The 20,722-nt window shown below is 37.1% G+C and overlaps 1 protein-coding gene across 6 annotated transcripts in view; it reads left to right on the top strand.

The window, feature by feature from the left end:
* Positions 1-20,722, top strand: part of becn1 (beclin 1, autophagy related) — a 260,154-nt gene that overhangs the window by 220,771 nt on the left and 18,661 nt on the right. For all 6 annotated transcript variants that reach the window (XM_073866534.1, XM_073866532.1, XM_073866529.1 and 3 more), the window contains 3 exons: positions 2,224-2,376; positions 3,354-3,411; positions 3,865-4,007. In XM_073866534.1, the coding sequence (XP_073722635.1) occupies positions 2,224-2,376; positions 3,354-3,411; positions 3,865-4,007 (354 nt within the window). The remainder of the gene's footprint in view (positions 1-2,223; positions 2,377-3,353; positions 3,412-3,864; positions 4,008-20,722) is intronic.

Raw genomic sequence — 20,722 nt, 5'->3', positions numbered from 1 at the left:
GATGCGCGAGCGAAGTCTTGCAATGCGGAACCAGGCGCGAGTAACAAGCATTGAGAGACACAGGCTGTGCGCGCATGCTTTAAATTGAAACCCCTCGTCAGTGTAGGAGAAGCGCCGTTTAGGTTGACGTGCCTTTCACATAGACAGCACGACCATACTTGCGCTTATACTTTCTCATATTGCATCCTTTCTACACTTGTGTTGGGTGACTAGCTTCTTTGATGTTGAAATCCAGAAACCAGCTAGGAGGTGGGGTACTTCCACACTGTCAATATTTACTAGCTATTCTACAATCCAAGTATCAGATTTTATCCAGTTATGACACTACCATACCTTAAACTGGTATGTACCAATTCATTTTTAACTTAAGTCTGAATATACAGTAATCTGTTAATTCTGAACATCTCTCTTGTAAAATGGTATGCACATTTTTTTGTTTTTCCTTTTTTCCCCGAAATAATTCTTATTAATATTCACTTTAATATATAGGTTGCAATTTCGCAATAAAAGTTGAACAGGTTCTGATATGATTAATCTTCTTTTCATTTTTTTTAAATCACAAAAACATGCAATTGTATATGTTTGACAGAGTGCTAATATGTATATATGCATTTATAAATAATAATTTACTGGCATTATAGAAATAGGTTGTGTAAAACAGTAAACCAGAGGTGGGTAGAGTACCCAAAATCTGTACTCAAGTAAAAGTACAAGTACTTATGCAAAAATGTACTCAAGTAAAAGTATTAATCTAATTATTTACTTGAGTAAGAGTAAAAAAGTATTAGATGAAAAAACTACTCAAGTAGTTAGTTACTCGTTACTTCCGATCTGATAAAGAAGTAGCGCAAAAGCACTGAATTTCAGACTACTTGGAGGGTTTTCACAAACTTCTTCTTAAAAGTCTCATTGTTCTGCTTATATACAAGTAAAGCAGCTCAGTCCTGCAAAGGGTACATTAACATCACGTAATGTGTCATTTGAGAAAAAATCTCAAACACACACAGAGATTTTTTTCTGACGGTTAACTATGTATTTATTTTCATGTTCACAACACAAACTTGTCAGCATCTGCCTTTAAACATGCAAACAGTAAACAAAAAAGAACGTGTGTGTCTGTTTGTTATCACGTTTTTATATGAATAGGTTATTTTCATTGCCATTAAAGTGCAATTACTGAACATAAACAGGAGCTTAATAAAAATGATTATTTTAGAATTTCATATGGAACTTATCTGTTTGTGCAAATCAACTTTACATTTATTATAATATATAATACATGTTTCTTTAAAATCAAACTTTATTCTTTTATTTTTATTCATTCATTCTGTAGGAAGGATTTAAATAAAATACAATTCCGTTTTTATTTGAATGTATTTTCTACACATTAGTGAGGTGTCCGGATTTGTGTATAAATGCAAGACGTCATTACATTATGCTGTTCAGTTTGTTTAGTTGTGGGAAAATGATATGGACATGTGCAGATGTAAACGTGCTGTTTGTATGGTTTAACTTACAGTAGCACAAGAGTGCATATGGCAAAAAACTCGGACAGTGTGCGAAATGACCATTAATAGTGTTAAAATAGACTACTGTGACACTTACTTCAGGTTGGATCTTTAATTCCTGTACGCTGAGATGTCAGCTCGTTTAGTGAACAAAGCATGATCGCATTATGAAACTATTCTTTTTGGTCTCTTGGAGTGAAAACATAGACCGAACTTGAAGCCACGCATGATCTGCCTCTGATATCTCGCACAATGACACGCGCCCTCATCTGCTTCTCTATCATCTACGCGCGGTCGCGCGCTAAAGGGTGACGCAACCTGTTTTGCGACACTTTTGAACACGCCCTATAAACTTTTTAAAAAATATATATTCATTAATTATTACCATTTGACAGTAGCGCAGTAATGCCTTGCCGAAAGAAGCGAAGTAAAAGTACAGTTTTTTCACTAGAAATGTACTTGAGTAAGAGTAAAAAGTACCCATCCTTAAATTTACTCTAAAAGTACTAGTTACCCTAAAAATGTACTCAAGTAAATGTAACGAAGTAAATGTAATTCGTTACTACCCACCTCTGCAGTAAACTGGCATAGCAAGAAAACATAATTTTTTGATTATCAGAATTTTTCTTGTCTGATACCATCAAAACAAAAAATAAAAACAGACTTGCACACATATTGAATTAACTACATATTTCTTTTCTTTTGCTTTTTTCAGGCACAGTGGGCAGTTTGGAACAATAAATCACTTTCGACTAGGGCGATTACCCAGTGTGCCGGTGGAGTGGAATGAAATTAATGCTGCTTGGGGTCAGACTGTACTTCTGCTGCATGCTCTCGCAAGCAAGATGGGTCTGCACTTTCAGAGATACAGAGATAATAAAAATACTCACTTTAGAATTGTTAAAGGGCACCCATGGTCCGATTCACGTTTTTACATTTCCTTTGGTGTGTAAGTGTGTATTAGTACAGCGATTCTCAACCAGTGGTCCCTCTAACGCCATCTGGTGGGTCGCATAGGCAGTGGTAGACTACGGACAAATTATTTTTATAAATCTCGTTATATTTGCATCAGATTGTTCTTACAAATTTATATGAATTAAAAACGCTCATTCAAGATGCATGATCTAAAAGCCCATTCATGTTTGAGCATCGCAATCACGTCACGTCAGATGCAGTAACATGTGAATGGGGTCAAAAACAGCACATCCGCATTGTGCCACATTAAAAAGAAGGCGGCATCTACAATAGCTGTCCGCGGTGCTCCGCTGTGTGATACCTTGAAAGGAAGCAAAATTCTCACCCATAGGTCAGTTTTAAACGCACACATTTTTTGACATGCAAGATACTTACAGTTTGGCTTATGCATTAGATAAAGACACATTTTAATTCACTGCATGTGTAGAAGTAGAAATCATTTTTAATACAGCCGCTGAAAAAATGAATAGACCACTTCAGTTTTGCCTTTTATTCTGGCTGGACAGGATTTACCGTGATTTTTCAAAATCACGGTAATCAAACACGGTTGTAATGATAATTAAATTTGAAACGATAATACTAACCGCCAGGACATTTTATCATGAAACCGGTAATCGTCCCATCCCTACATGGTAAGGAGCGTTACATTTCCGGCTGACGTCAGAGGTATGCAGGCCAATCACAACGTACAGATTAGCTGGCCAATCAGGGACACTGTGCTTTTCAAATCGATGAATGTACAAAAATACATTGTATCATACCAAATACACAAAATAACGTTGTTTTATAGCATTAAAATAGGTGCCCTTTAATCACTGTGAATTATGAATAAACCCTTTCCAGCAGTAAATGTTTCTTTTTTTGTAGATATCGACTTGTTCCTTATGGAAATCATTCTTATCTGGAATCTCTCACGGATAAGTCCAAGGTAGATGCAACATTTATACTTTGATTAATGCTGAAATGTAGATTGCTGTGAACAAGCTTATTAATTGTATGATTATTTTGAAGTTAATTTGTACTTTTCTTGCTGGTAAACATGATAGTGGTCTTACACTAGACTACCCTCCAAGGCAAAGCACAGTAACTACACATTTGGTCAAAATTGAGTTAAAGGGGTCAGTTTTAACTTGCTTGTGTAAAAACTTTAGGGAATTTTTTTCAGTTTCAGTGTTTGTGAAGTTACTGCACTTAACCGTTGGAGGGCAGCGTAGTTGTGGATGCAGCAACATACAAATGATAATGTTTACAGTTATTGTCAAATACTCTTTTCACAAGACTATGTGACAATGCATACAGAAATAAATAAATAAATAAATGGTCAGAAAAACACATCCTGCTATTGACAAATAACACTCTCAGTAACATGTTTTTTGTGTAGGAGTTACCCTTGTATTGTTCAGGTGGTTTGCGCTTTTTCTGGGATAATAAATTTGACCACGCTATGGTGGCCTTCCTCGACTGCGTGCAGCAGTTCAAAGAGGAGGTGGAAAAAGGGGACACAGGCTTCTGTCTGCCATACAGGTAAAAATTTTCATTTTAAAATTTCATTTTAAAAACTGTGTGTGTGTGTGTGTGTGTACATGGTAATTATCACATTGTGGGGACCAAATGTCCCCACAACAAAAATACATTTTTACCTCATGGTGACATTTGTGAGGTCCCCATGAGGAAACAAGCTTATAAATCAAACAAAATGATGTTTCTTAAAAATCTAAGGTAGCAGAAAGTTTTCTGTCAGGGTTTCCCGCAGCATTTTGCATTTTGCGGTACTTTGATGTCAAACGCTAAAGGGTTTGCGTTGAGCCGCCGTAGCGCAAAATATAACACACAGCGGGAGAGGTAAAACTCTGGAGGGCATCATCTTGCTGCGTATGTCATAAACTGTACAGAAAAGTTAGTGTCTGGTCTGAGAGAAGAGATAAAGAGCAGAGATATGGATGCATATCACATTTGATTCTGTCAATGGACCCTTTGTTAAACTTGTGATGCTACAATCAAAACAAACGCCAGGCGCGATTGCAGGAGGGTCATCCCGCACCTCAAAGGAAAGCACAAATGTTTTATATACTGATGATTATCAGCTAACCTGAGCTGGTACATAACTTGATATAACTTACTATATAAAATAAACCAGCAATGTCCTGTACTGGTTGCCTGAGTAGTTTAAGTACATTATAAGATTAATAATAAGTGTTCAATTTCACTGTCCTCACATTTAATCAAGTATGCTGTAATGTATTTACTGTAAAGAGGGATGCATGACTAAAGAAATGTAGTGCACTAAATGTGAGATGTTACGTCTACTACATGTGTTTTCAATTAATATTTTAAATGAACAACTTCACGTTTTAAAAATGCATTATCATATTTCTGTTATTGTTCATTAACTCTGAAAAACCTACTGGACTCTAATACTGGAATTTTTGGAATTAAGTTTATAACTTTTTTTAGAATAGGCCTATATAAGAAGATTTATATCACAACAGTTAGGCTACGATTTATATCACAACAGTTAGGCTACATACTTGTCAGCATGGCACATTCAAGTACATAATGACACTAGACTAAAATTAAATGGGTATAAATCAACTTAAATCTTGTGGCATTTAGTTGAGTAAAACTAGACTAAAACTAAATCATCATCAATCTTTTTTACAGACTCAAGGTCTAGGTAAAACAAAAGAATACTACAGACACGACATTAAGACAAGATAAACAACCCACATATCAACCCACACAATAAATAGCTACACAATACGACAATACCTATGTCTCCAAAGCTTTGACTGATATCGTGTAGTACTCACACCTATATTAGATAGACCCACAATAATCTCATTATCAGAATCATTTAGCCGGCAGATAAATCTATACGTGAGATTTCGTAACAGTGCTTTAAAAGTAATTACTCTAGCACTCACAAACATTTCTGTAAACTAGATGTTTTACAGTTGAACCACAGGTGAGCAGTATAAAGTGCAGTACAAAATGCTTTAAAAAGAGACACCTTCACCTCATCTGAACAGAAACTAAACTTACTTAAAAGCATATTCGCCTGCATATCGATCACACGCCGTTGTCTTTCTATATCCTCATCATCTGTCATGCATTCTGTGATAAAACAACCAAGGTATTTTACTTTCACAGATACAGTAAGACTCTTATTTGACAGCTTAAAGACTGGAAATGTTATACTTTTATCCTCCTTAGTTCTACAGATCATAACCACACTCTTATCAGGATTATATAAAATATCATGTGTAAGACCATACTCAGAACACATATTTAAAAGCTGTTGAAGACCAGCACTGCTAGGACTAAACACCACAAGATCATCTGCATACATAATATGATTCACACACATATTCCCAATCATACACCCAGTTTTATAGGCATTCAAACATTCTGATAGATCATCCATGTAAAGATTGAATAAAATTGGGGACAAAATCCCCCCTTGTCTCACACCATTACTAACCCCAAAAGGGGCAGAGACTTTATTGCCCCATTTGACTTGCATCATCTGATGGGCATACCAATAAGCCAGGATTCTCACAATATATTTTGGCACCCCTCTTTGTCTCATTTTTAAAAATAACTTTGCATGGTTGACCCGATCAAAGGCTTTAGATGCATCAATAAAGCACATAAAAACTGATGAGTTTTTATTTCTATACTTATTTACAATTTCCTTTATTAGATCAGTACCATGTTTAGCCTTAAATCCAAACTGGTTGTCTTTAGATTTAATAAACACATTTAACCTAACCAGCAAGATTTTTTTCCAACACTTGGAATACTAGCTAGAGCTATGGGTCTATAATTATCTAAGTTGGCTACCATCCCACCTTTTTCTTAATAAATGGGACTAACACAGTCCACTAGCTTTATTTTGAGGCAATTTACTTATAGCATATTCCACCTCGCGTGACATGATCAGTTCGGTTTATTTATTTGTCATTGTTACAGAAACAATGAAATATCGATGGAGCAAAAACAGACAGACACATGCTTCAAGTTGTTCACCCATTCACTCCATCACATCCCCCCTTTTAAAAACCAACATGCAACTTAATCTACACGTACCCTAAGTACCCCTAGAAACCCTAAAAGTGCTATGTCCAATAAAGTGCTTGGTGCAATAATTAATAAGTCCAAAAAATAAATAAATCTAATGCGGAGTCCAGATCATAGGTATTTAGACCTCTTCACAAAGGGATGTCGATAGGTGGAGGGTGGATAGACTGTCCATTGAGCAGCCTGACTGCCTGGGGGTAAAGACTTTTGGCCAGCCTACTGGTTTTGGCCCTGATGGATCTGTACCTTCTCCCAGAAGGCAGTGGTTGAAAAAGGTGATGTGCTGGATGTAAGTAGTCCTGGAGGATTTTCTTCACTCGATTCATGCAACGGGAGGTATACACAGCTGAAATGTCTGGGAGAGTGACCCCAATGATTTTTCCTGCAGCTCTCACCACTCTGTGTAAGGCCTCCTTCTCTGCGCTGGTGCAGGACGCAAACCACACTAGAAACCCATAGGTCAGCACACTCTCCACTGCACAATGGTAGAAGTTAACCATGAGTTCCTGGGGCAGTTTTGCCCACCTTAGTTTTCTGAGGAAGAAGAGCCAATGTTGGGCCTTCTCTGTGACAGAGGCAACGGTTTTCGCCCACGACAGATCCTCAGTCACAATCACACCTAAAAATTTAAAACTAGAAACCCTCTCCACCACCTCGTTCCCAATGGAGAGTGGATAGTGATTTAGCTGTCCAGTCTTGCGGAAATCCACTATGATTTCTTTATTTTTCTTTGTGTTGAGGATCAGGTTATTACCGCTACACCATGCCGTTAGTAGTTGGATCTCTTTCCTGTATGCAGTCTCATTGTTCTCAGTGATGAGGCCGAGCACTGTTGTGTCATCGGCAAATTTTATTACATAGTTGGATGGGAAGGAAGAGGTGCAATCGTATGTAAAAAGTGTGTAAAGAAGTGGGCTAAGCACACAACCTTGGGGGGGACCTGTGTTGATGGTTAGGGTGGAGGATAGTGTTGCTTTCGTCAACGAAAGTATGACGAAATATAGGTGTCAACGAACCTTTTTCACGTGACGAAAACGAGACGAGACGGAACGAAAATGCTGGTCATGTGACGACGACTGTAATAAAATGTATAATGCAATATTGTTGACGAATAAAAACGAGACTAAAAGTGGTTTACAAAATAAAAACTAAGTTAAAATGTCTCTTTATTTTCGTTGACCAAAACGAGACGAGACGAAATGTTATAACGTTATTTCGTCTTTTACCCATCCCACCATCTCCGCGCCCCTGCCACCTGACTGCAGGTGATCACGTGTGTTGTTGGCGCTGCGTAGATCAATCAAAACATGAAAGTACCGCGAGAGTGGGTAGAAAGCATGCGGAGCAGTCTGCTCTCGTGATGCTTTGATATCATACGCCTCCATTTGCACGCTAATGGGCATTTCAAAGAGTGTACGCTGCAACCGCGATACATGCGGAAAGCGGAGAAACGGGGGCGGTTACAGAGGTGAAGCGGAGTTGGTCCACACGCTTTGCTGGTGCACCTAAGAACCTCTCCCTTTTACGGACACGACTCTTCATGGCAGTCGCTGTTAGAGATAAACACATTTCCACTAAATGCTGCACAAGACGCTTCCACTAACGTTACATGAGAAAAGCTGTAGCCGCGCGGCGATTCTGACCGGGAAGATGCAGCATTCTGGCTCCAAATGTAAAAGAAAAGTCCAAAATAAATCCCGTGCATCACTTTCAGATCAGTTCAACAAGCCTGTTAAAATGTATAGCTTTGATTGCTGACACCACCAGTATAACAATGTACAACAACAATGTAATTTATATCATGTAACAGTTGTTTAAATGACATTGTGCTGTGTTGCGTTTTGAAACATTGTAAATATATCTATGCTAAAGACATTTGTTGTTTTGTATATGCTTAATAACTACACTTATTTATTATTTAAATAAACAAAACATACTTCGCTGAATACTTGAGTATTAAATCAATCAAACACCTGTACTGTTGAGAACATAACCATACATATCAACTTTGCTTTTCTTAATAGACATCTGCTGTTTTCTTAAAGCTGACTTTTAATTTACTTACAAGAAAAACATTTAGTAATTCTCCAAAATTGCTTGGATTTATACTGACATTTAAGATCAGCTTTGTCACATTAGATTAAGCCAAAGTCCATTAGGTACACTGGTGGTAACGTACAGATGCAGAAATATAATTACATATATATGATTGTAGTTTGTGCTGCTGTGAAAATACAATTATAAATGTTAACAATAGCATATTTCTATTCTCACACATACTATAGTTGTGTGTGACCCATTTGCCCGTGTGTGTGTTTGCTTAGACTACTTCTGTGTTGATTATGTAGACTTATGTAGACTCTTACAAACAATAATATAACTTTTGTTTGAAATGGGTTTGGCTAAAAGAAAATTTTGTTTTGTCTATAATACTACTAGGTCATTATATTATATGGGTTAAATAGAATTGCATTACTAAAAAGAGACTAAAATACAATTTCACTGACTAAAACTAGACTAAAATGTCATCAGTTTTCCTCGACTAAAACTAGACTAAAATAGTCATGGATAAGTCTGACTAAAATAAGACTAAAATGGCCAGACTTTTAGTCGACTAAAACTTGACTAGACTAAAAAGAGTATGACGTGACTAAAACTAATAAAAACTAAAATGACAGCTTGACACAAAGACTAGACTAAAACTAAAATGAAAACAGGCTGCCAAAAACAACACTAGTGGAGGATGTGTGCTTGCCCATTCTAACATATTGTGTATGGTTTGTTAAAAAGTCCAGTGTCCAATTGCATAATGTGGTACCTAGTCCAAGTTCATGTAATTTATTTCGTAGTTTGTTTGGCAGAATTGAATTAAACGCTGAACTAAAATCAACAAACAGAAGCTGTGCATATGTGTTCTTATGTTCTAGATGTTCCAGCAAGGTATGTAGCACAATAGCTATGGCATCCTCTGTTGACCTGTTCTTCCTGTATGCAAACTGGTATTGATCCAACGAGGACGGTATGGCAGTTTTTATGTGTGTGATGACCAATCTTTCGAAACATTTTGCAATGATAGGAGTGAATGCCACTGGCCTATAATCGTTAAGGCTTGTAATGTTCGACTGCTTAGGGACTGGGACTGTTATGGCCGATTTCAGACATGCAGGGAACCATGAGGTCGCCAGCGACAGGTTAAAAATGGTAGTGAAGACTGGTGTTAGCTCAGCTGCACAATCTTTGAGCAGCCGACCCTGTACTCCATCTGGTCCCGCTGTTTTCCTCGGGTTGATATTGCGTAGGCAACGTCTGACTTCATGGGTGTACAAAACTAGCGCCGTATCGTTGGGTGGGAGAGGGGGCAACACAGAGTCTTTATTATCTCTGTCAAAGCGGGCATAAAAGATGTTTAATTCCTCAGCTAGGGTAGCACAACTATTGACGGGGGCAGATAACATCCCCTTATAATCTGTGATTGCCCTAATACCCTCCCACACTTGCCGGGGGTCTGAGAGCTGTAAAAGTGTGCCTCAATGCGGTTTTTATATGCCAGTTTGACATTTCTGATGCCCCTTCTGAGAGCTGCCCTGGCTGCACTGTATACCTCAATGTCCCCTGATCTATATGCTATATCCCTATATTTTAGCCTTGGTGTCATCCAGGGTTTTTGGTTTGGAGCTACACATACCTGCTTTGAAGATGTAAAAATATCCACACAAAAGGTGATATAATCACTATTGAATCATTAGGTTGAATATCATCCACATCATATAATTCATTTTGGATGCAATTAAAAAGACTACAATAATGCTGTCTCCATAATTCTGCAATATTATCTGCCCCCGAAACTCCATCCAAGGCACAAGGAAGAGATACTCTGCATCTATGAATTGTTCTGACATCTTTCCAAAAATCAGTGATATATTGATTTAATAGCTTCATAGCCATAGAATCAGCCCTCAAGGATTGCTCATTTTTACAAATAAAACGAATAGCGTACTTGTATTTTGACTTTTTGTAGACTTTTTATACTCAAGCTCAGGTGCCTGCCTGGGTCTACCTGCTATATCCCATCATTTAAAACCTTCTCTGGCTTCATCCTGATACTCAGATACATATTTACCCCAGCCAGGCCTAGTCTTATTTGGTATACCCTTCAATTTAAAAAAAGGCTTACTACAACCATGCAAGGCATTAACAATATCATTATACATTGAGCAGATATCCCTCTGATGACTTGGATCTTTACAGTTGACATCACTACACAACTTAATATTACCCAGACATCTATCTGTGTTTACATAATAAACCGAAAGATCCTCCTTTGTTAGTGCAGACCAATCAATTTTTGCTACATTGACGTTATTATCATTATTAGACATCGCTACAAGGAACTCAGCATTTATCACAATGGACACAGGTATGTGATCAGTTGTTACTATTCCATACAAAATAGTCATACCACTCAGCGATGCATGTGCATCTGCTGTGCTAATACAATGGTCCAACCATGATGATGTGTTCCAAGCCTCACTAACATAGTTATAACTATCTACAGGCAAGCACACTTCTGTTGACAAAAAAAGATATTATCATGACAAAACTGAGCAATATGACTGGAAAATAGAGACTTTTTGTCTGAAATATCTGCATTTATGTCCCCAATGACATACACACTAACAAACAGTAGAACTTTCAATAAAAGAACTGATAAAAGCTAATTTATTTAAATACTCATCTTCATTATGATGACTTTCGTAAGGTGTATACACATTTAGAATAATACAATTCTTATCTTGATAAGTAATCTGTATTGCAATACACCAATTAACATCCAATCAAATTACCTTAACCAGTGGATCTAGCTTTTTATTTCATAGTATGGCTACACCCCCAGATATCCTACCTTTAATTAAATCCATATCAAGATCTACTGTGGATTCACCACCACCATGAAAATGATCATGAAGAGAATTGAATTTATCTAAATCTTGCGTTGCTAAAAAAGTCTCTTGCAGACATAAAATATCACAGTTTTCTAACAGACTGTCCACAACCGTACGACGGGCTTTCTCCCCATCACCCTGGCCCACACGAAGACCACGACAGTTATATGACACAACCCGAATGTCCATGAGAGGTACAAAATTGTTTATCCTACCCGAGGACGCACACTTTCCCCAGCGGCTGGAGCAGTATTTGACCCGTTGATTCCCACCCTACGCGGTTCATTCTTACAGAAGCTCCTTCGGGCCAGAGTTGCGGGTCATGCATTTCACTGACTTCATTACATTCAGCAGATACTTTAAATGAACTGTATCTGTTTTGTATGGTTTCAATTTTCTGACATGCAACATCGCATCCAAGTTTTTGTTTCAGGTACTCGGACAAAGTCAAGGCATCTAAGTACGGTGTAAACTTGGAGGCAAAAACACTCACCAGTTTGGTCTTAATCATTCTGATGTTGCCCAAAGCTCCAGTGCCAGCCAACAACAGACTTGACATTACCGGACTTCTTTTTCTGCCTGGGGGTATCATTAGACGATCTTGTTTTTAAATTCTTTGACAGCAAGAAAATTAAGGAATTCATTCTCAACAATAACTTTCCCGTCAACAGTATTGTATATCTTAGGTTTCAGACGAGAACATTTAAATACAGAAGCAGATGATACAGCCAACCCTCGTGAGGCAGCATCCACCATCGCGCCATCAAAAGAATGGGTGGGAAAATAATTGCCGAACTGAAGATGAAATTTAGATTAAATTTAGATGACTAAAATATGACTAAAACTAAATTAAATTTTAGTCAAAAGACTATGACTATGTTTAATCTATATATCAAAAAGATGATTCCAAGGCACTCTTCTACGCGTGGGTTGTTTTCCTTACCCCATGTATTTTTAACTTTCTAATATGACGTAGCCAGTTTAATAAAGGCTTTTTAAATTTTTCATTGAAGAAGAGTGCCTTGGATTCATCTTTTTGATATATTCATTTGGAACTCCCTATCCCAAAGAGCACCTTCAAATATTTGTTCTTGAACTCCCTGAGCACCCTGGACATTCTTTTTCTCTATGTTTAATCTATGTTTGTTCTACCTTGTGAACATTTTGAGGTGTTTGATTTCTTTTCTATATTAGGAAGTAAAACCTCATAAATAAACTTTCTTGTTTTTCACTGACCTACAATATCTCTTTGTGTTGAGGACTAGTGCACCTTTTTTTAGCCAACATTCAGTACGAGTAAAATACTTAAGTACTTTTAACCCTCTGGGGTCCGACCATTTTGGGACACTGTCAGAGGTTCTGACGTGCTCTTACATTTGGTCTTTTTTCAATTGCTTTAAACATATTAATGGCAAGTGTCTCATAACACTGCGTTCAGCACAAACTGGGCTAAAATATTATATGAGCTACATGTATGTACATGTTTGTATTTTTGAGAGAAAAATGTTTATGCGTGGTTTTAAAAAAGCTAAATTTTTAAGTAATAATAATAATAATAATAATGATAATAATAGTAATGCTTTTTATTTATGGGCGCCTTTCTCAACACTCAAGGTCACCTTACAAAATCAACAGTAAAACACACATTCCAACAAACAATAAGTAAAAAACAGTCAATAAAAATAACATATTAGTACTATTGTTTATAAAAACAAGTAAAAATAGGGTGGGGTCATTACAGTCAGGGCAAAAAATAAATATTTAAAGAGAGTAAGCCTGTCTGAAAAGATGAGTTTTTAGGTGAGATTTAAAAGTGGCTATGGATGTGGAGTGCTTAATGTAATGGGGCAAAGAATTCCAAAGGTAGGGGGCTGAGCGACTGAAAGCTCTAGACCCCAAAGTAACCAGACGAGCAGGTGGAAGAATGAGCTGTATTGAGGAAGAAGACCTGAGAGAACGGGTGGGTGTCTTAATATGTATGAGCTCGGTGAGATATTGAGGGGCAAGATTATTAATAGCTTTAAATGTAAGGAGAAGGATCTTGTAAACAATACGATATTTGAAGGGGAGCCAATGAAGTTGCTGCAGGACAGGTGTTATATGACTGATGGAGGGTGTTCTGGTAATAATGCGGGCAGCAGAGTTTTGAACCAGTTGTAATTTATGAATGGATTTGTCAGGTAAACCATAAAGAAGAGAGTTGCAAAAATCTAAACGGGAGGTGACCAGAGTATGAACCAGAATTTCAGCACTGTTTGGGGAGAGAGATGGGCGTAGACGGGAAATGTTGCGTAAATGGAAATATGCTGACCTTGTAATATTATTAATATGAGACTAGAATGACAAAGTGCTGTCTAGGATGACACCCAGACTTTTCACCTGAGGGGAGGGGGACACAGATAATTTTCAATAGAGAATGAAAAGTCATTTATTTTAGAGAGAATGGATTTGGTGCCAATGAGGAGAAGTTCAGTTTTATCATTATTAAGCTTTAGAAAATTTTGAGAGAACCAGGATCTGATTTCCTGAAGACAATTTGGTAGAGAAGTGGGAGGGAGAGATGCAGTGGGTTTAGTGGATACATAGAGCTGGGTGTCATCCGCATAGCAGTGGAACTGAATATTATATTTACGAAAAATATGACCAAGAGGGAGAAGGTAGATAATGAACAGAAGAGGTCCAAGGACAGACCCTTGGGGAACTCCAGAAGAGAGGGGGGAGGGGGGGATCTGAATGAATTAAGTTGGACAAACTGAGTACGGCCAGAAAGATATGATTTAAACCAGTGCAGGGGTGTATCAGAGAATACAAGGGTGGCTAATCGGTCAATGAGGATAGTATAAGAAGTGGTGTCAAAAGCCGCACTTGTTAACAATCCAGAGTCCGCAGCCATGAGGAGGTCATTTGTTATTTTAACTAGGGACGTTTCAGTACTATGAAGGGGACGGAAGCCTGATTTTTTTTTCAATGTTTTATTGTCATTTTCTCATTTTTTTAACCCCAGAAAAGTACACTTGCTTACACCTCTTCACATATACATCTTCCATTAATACTTCTTAAAAAATATATATATATTAATAAATAACAACAACAAAAAACAAACGGAAGCCTGATTGAAACTGTTCATAAAGACTATTTTGAGAAAGGTGGTCATGAATGTGAGAGGCAACTGTTTTTTCAAGAATTTTTGAAAGAAAGGGGAGGTTTGAAATTGGGCGTAAATCGTTGTAATTACTGGGATCCGCTCTTGGTTTCTTAAGAATGGGGGTTATAACAGCTGATTTGAGGGATGACGGAACAATACCAGTGATAAGGGAAAAATCAATAATTGTCGTTAAAAGAGGGGTCAGGGTGTGACTGCAGGCTTTAACCAGTATAGTTGGTAGAGGGTCAAGTTGGCAGATTGATGATTTTGATTTGTGAACAAGGTTAACTATTTCAACAGAGGAGGGGGGGGGGGTAAAGTTAGAAAAAGGATGACTGGAAAAAATTTGAAAATCAGAGGATGATTTAAGGGTGGAAAACTGGGGTGCTAACTGTTGATGAATATGGTCAATTTTAGTATTAAAAAATGTCATAATGGAATTACAGGAGTCAGTAGAATAAAAATGAGGTAGAAGAAGATCAGGTGGACGTAGTGTTTTATGTACCAATGAAAAAAGTGCTTGAGAATTGCCAGAGCTTGATCTGATTAAATCTGAATAATAATTGGATTTTGCAGTGGAAATAGAATCTTTATAAAAAAGAAAATGAGTATAAAACATTTGTTTATGAATGGTAAGACCAGTTTTTCTATAGAGGCGTTCCAGTTGGCGACCTCTGGCTTTCAATTGGCGAAGTTCAGAAGTAAACCAGGGTGCAGATTGAGAAAAGGAAACAGGAAACAGCCAGGATATTGAGGAGATGATGTAGACCGAAATCGTAATGACCAAGCAATTCGTCCAGAGTGGATGTGAAGTCGATATTGGGAAGATTGGCAATACCAGAGTCTAGAGCATACATGGGCAATATACGGCCCGGGGGCCGGATCCGGCCCGCATAGTGCTTCAATCCGGCCCTCGCGATGCACTCGCAATTTCGATGAAACTGTCATGGCTGCAGTGTTTCCCATATCTTTCCCATATATTTATCAGTGACAGAATCAACACTGGCCGCCACATAGATTTTTCATGATTCCCATTTACACTTTTTTTACCATTTAAAACGTCTTAATTCATTGCAGCGAGCGCTCAGCATGCCTCCTCTCTCTCTCTCTCTCTCTCCCTCTCCCTCTCTCTCGTTGCAGTCAGCGCCTCAACAGCACACGCCCCTCCCCTCTATGTTTTACTTGCAGCGCCAGCGCGCCTCTCTCACATAACAGAAAAGTATTTTAACTCCACGTTCCTGCGTGTACTTTCTTTTTCGTTTTAACGTCAACAGTCACGGATGTTATAACAGAGAAGACGGCTGATCATAATCATCATGAGTCATGACTTAATGAAAGGTTAGCAGTAGTGTTTACCACATATACCCGTTCTGGTGTGAGTCTGTGTCCGAGCTCTCTCCAGTCCCTACCTATGATGCGGTATGCCCGTAACAGCAACCGTGTATTCTCTCATATTTCTGAATTTGCAACAAATTGTCTGCGATATACAATAAAACTACCACTCGTATTTAAAATAAAAAAGCGCTCATAACACAACAACACTGATGAGAAGAGCAACATTTGTACAGCCTCATTGTAAATGTATGATGATTTTTTTAGACGATGTCGCGTTTTTAGCAGCAGTTAAAGAAAGAGCTGGTTTGATTAAACAAAGAGTTACTGGGTCGTGGGTTGTTACTGGGTCCGGTTTAGTCACTATTTTATAGACAACAGAACAGATAATATGTAAAAAAAAATTGCATTCAGTTGTGTTAAATGCAATATAATGTGACAAATCAAAGAGAACACGACGCAATGATGTCACATATATGCTAATTGGTTTGTGACGTCATCACCGCCACAGTCTCTCAAAATCCTGTGGGAAACACTGTGGTTGTCAATATAAAATAAAATATAAAATAAATAATAATAATAAATCGTGTGTGTGTGTTGCTGTAGTATGAATGACAGTTGAACAATATGCAGGGTAAGAAATGAATCCTTGAAATTTAATCCAGTTATTGTAGTGTTAGAGTAGCCTAGGTCAGACAGGCCTAGCAAAAATAAATATCAGGCCTTGAAATAGGCTGTCAAAGTAACTGTAGAGGAGCCTTATACATATTCGCATTGAATTATTTTTTACCATTTAATAATGTAACTATTTTAATTGCAGTTTTCCCAAGTGTGGCCCTACGCTAACTTTGCCAACGTTACTGTGGCCCTCAGGCTAAAACTGGTGCCCACCCCTGGTCTAGAGCTACTAGGTCAATAGGCTTAATGTTACGGAAAAGAATTGTACGAGACATATTCATTTTAAATAGTGTCACCTTAACATTAAATGAAATAAGTTTATGATCAGAATGGGAAAATCACTGATATAAGTCCACAAAACCCATACTAAACATGTTTTAACAAGACTTTTCTAAACAGAATCTAGTAGTCTAGAGTTTTTTCTTTTAAATGATATAAAAATCATTCTTCCCACTCATTCACATAAAACAATATATTGATGGATTTCAATCAAGTGGATTGATTGACAGCTAGCAAACAAAAGACTCGCATAATGAGCTGCATAATGAGGCAGGAATGTGAGAATGAACTACAGTAAAGAATGTGAGGACAAATGTATACATGTTTGTTTGTGGTTTATTAAGAAGTTAACAATATAATCAAAATAGAAATGAAGGTCAGTAGGACATTTTCAGTTGATTTGGAAACAAACTCTACTTAACTTGTATAAACTAAGAAACTGATACACAACAGAGCTGTAAACTTCATGTGGCTCATGTTACCATATAACTTTACCTGTAAGATAGTTATAAACAGCTTTTAGCATAAATTGTCCACAGAAATACCCTTACATACATAACTGATGGGTAAATATCACTGATAGCACTACATTAATTCAGATAAACTATCATGTACATAAACTAAATTTAGAACATCTCAGATAAATATCTGCAGTGATTAGTTATATAAAAACCTGTTTTCAGATGCCCATACCCTTATCGTGTAGCTTCTGTTTTAAACGCGTTTCTGTAAGCGCGTATGAACTGTAAAAACACATCACTTATGATGGCGTCCATGTGCGCGAGCTCGCGTCTCCACCTAAACAACGCGGCGCTCATAAAAAATGGTGTCACCTGTAAAGCGCAATGTAGTTGCCATGAAGGATATAAGTGAATAACTGTGTTTAACACTGTACAGCATGTAACAGTTATCCGCCATTGAGTTCACGCGTCCTTGTTTGTAAACAATGCAAAAGTGTTTTAATCCGAATCAGAACTGCACAAGCCATAACCATATTAGATGATAGCAAATATAAATGAGGATAAATTAACTGTTACTTACTTCAAGTATATATCCTCCTCGAGTGCGTCCTCCATTGTTCTTCTTCTTAGGTAACGTTAACGTCAAAGATAAACACTTTTCTTCCTCAATGTCCAGACATAAATAAAATCTTCCTCACGTGTGTGTATAAAGTTTATCATCGAAACATGCGGTAAAGTCTTTAAATCTGATCAAACTTTACTTCTTCGCTTTGTAAATGTTTGAGCTGCTCGTCTGTTCATTACCATGTCAATGGCGGGTACCGCCTGTGGGCGTAACCGCATTAAAGATAATGAAGTCAGCCAGGAAAACCGGTACTCTCTTTACTTCAATGCAGATTATATAAACAGGCAATATTTTTTGATTATAATTAGCTTGTTTGTTTAAAAGTAGATATTTCAGGCTTTCTTTGGATATGTTTATCATGTTTGTGTGACGAGTATTGTTATTGTGAATGTACACAAATTAAAGAAGACCCTTCACGGTTTTAAATGATGTCAAACACGTAAGTGTATGATTATTAATGATGGAGTATTTTAAGTTGATTCTGCTATGATAAGGATAAAACACGTCAAAACACGGTGCCACGTTTTTGGACCCCTGGGCGTTAAATTGGGTTACTTTAAGACTTTTACTCAAGGCGTATTTAAATTGATGACTTGTAACTTGTAGTGGAGTAATTTTTACATTAAGGTCTCTGTACTTTTACTCAAGTATGGGTTTCAGCTACTCTTTACACCTCTGGAAATTAAGTACCTACTCAGTGACTATGCGACTTCGAAGCAGCCACTGAGGGGTGTCAAAACTATTTAGGCTGAGGGCCGGATCGGAAAAAATGTTCCCTGAGCCAAACTTTATCATGCTGACATTAACCATGCAAATTAAAAGACAGATAGCCCACAAAAACTGCTAATAAGTAATAAACTGCATTTAACAATAAGTCCTCTTAACAAGAACACAGTTATGCCTTATAAAAAATATGTGATTAACATATCTTTGGAAATAAACATTTTGAACACTAATGAGTCAAAAATGTGGTAAAAATCTTTTTTTTTACAACTGATGCAACAAGATCATTTTCTTTTTCAAACCCAAGTTATCTGGTGTAATTATTATGTGTATTTATACCTGATTGCATCTCACACTATATCTCCTGAAATATCCACCTGTCAAGTTTAATTTTTTATTTGTTTTTTTGGAGGCATTTAAGATTGAATAAGCTGTACTGAAAGAATACAGCATTAAATCATCTCAGTTTTTTTAGGAAAATAAGTAAGATACAAATAAGTAAATAAGTACAAACTTACCCCTTACATATAAACGCCCTGTTTTCATGGACAACTTGACTTCTTTTTGCCATTTTTTGCCTGACTGGCCACTAGCTAGCTAACACTTATGTTGCAGAAACCGTTAGTACTGTCACTAATGCTGGAATCCTGAATGTGTGCTGGACCACAGCTGTCTCGTGCAAGCTTTTCCCAAAGGAGTTTTTTACACCACTTAACCACTGTTGCCCTCCCTTACGAAAATTAACCATGGTTTTATTGTGGTTAAAGTGTAGTAGGCTAACCATGTTTTTTTGTGTGTGTATTGATTACTATCAGCAAAACCATGGTTTTACTACCTAAAGCCATGGTTATTTTGTGGTTACCATGGTTTTACTACAGTAACCATGGTTTTTTGGTGCTAACTGTAGTAAAACCATGGTTAATTTTCATAAGGGCTGTTGGCTTGCTTACTGTGAAACTGCTGATATTAGCTTAACTCAGTGGTTTTCAGTCCTGGAGCACTACTGCCCTGCAGATTTTTTTATTTGTTCAATTTAATGAGATCTCTGCTGATGAGCTGATCATTTGAATCAGCTGTGTTAAATAAGGGAGACATACAAAATTTTCATTTTGAGAACCACTGACTTAAAGATCAAATACCCAGTCACTTGAAGTATAGAAAAATAATGTAGGAACTAGATTTTCTTTCAAATATAATTATACATTTGCTAGTAAGGCTTCTGAAGTCCTTTTTGTAAGGAAATTTTAGTCCCGCCTCTAAAAACTGCCAAACTGGAAATTATGTCCCAGAGGTAAATGATGGATCATGATGACATTTCGGACGCTGAGGAAATTAAATTAAATGTTTATTTAAACTTTAATGATACACCACAGCCATACAGTTGTGAGTTCAATTCAATTCAATTCAATTTTATTTATATAGCGCTTTTCACAATACTCAATTGTTTCAAAGCAGCTTTACATTAATAGAAGCAGTAAAAGCACAGAAAAACGACAGATAGCACAACATAATACACAATAGGGGATTATCACGCTGTTACATAGTACTTCCGCTGTCAAAGATCTTTGTGCACGGCCGCTTCCGGTGAATAACTCAATTGAAGAAATACAGATTATTTAGGGTTTAGTAATTTCTGTTAGTATAGCTTTTATTGCTATAGACCTCACTAGTTCACTTTTGTAAGCGTATGGTGCTGAGATGCACCTAATGACGTTTTTGCACTGCTGTTAATGGTATTATTGCTAATTCTTTATGTAATATAAAAACCTGCTGTCACGTAATTCTTTTGTTAGGGGCCATTTTCACATAAGACGGAAAGTCATGTCTAATTAAATATAATGCCTGTCATTAATCATATTGACTAAACATCTTACACTCGAAGGAAATTTATTTCCATTGTATTAGTTAATACCATTCTGATTTTTATTTATTTTGAGAACACAAACGTTTATAGTAATACTATATATTCAATT

The sequence above is a fragment of the Misgurnus anguillicaudatus genome, chromosome 4 (assembly GCF_027580225.2).
Source record: "Misgurnus anguillicaudatus chromosome 4, ASM2758022v2, whole genome shotgun sequence".
Taxonomy (NCBI): domain Eukaryota; kingdom Metazoa; phylum Chordata; class Actinopteri; order Cypriniformes; family Cobitidae; genus Misgurnus; species Misgurnus anguillicaudatus.
This window is presented reverse-complemented; position numbering and strand designations above follow the sequence as displayed.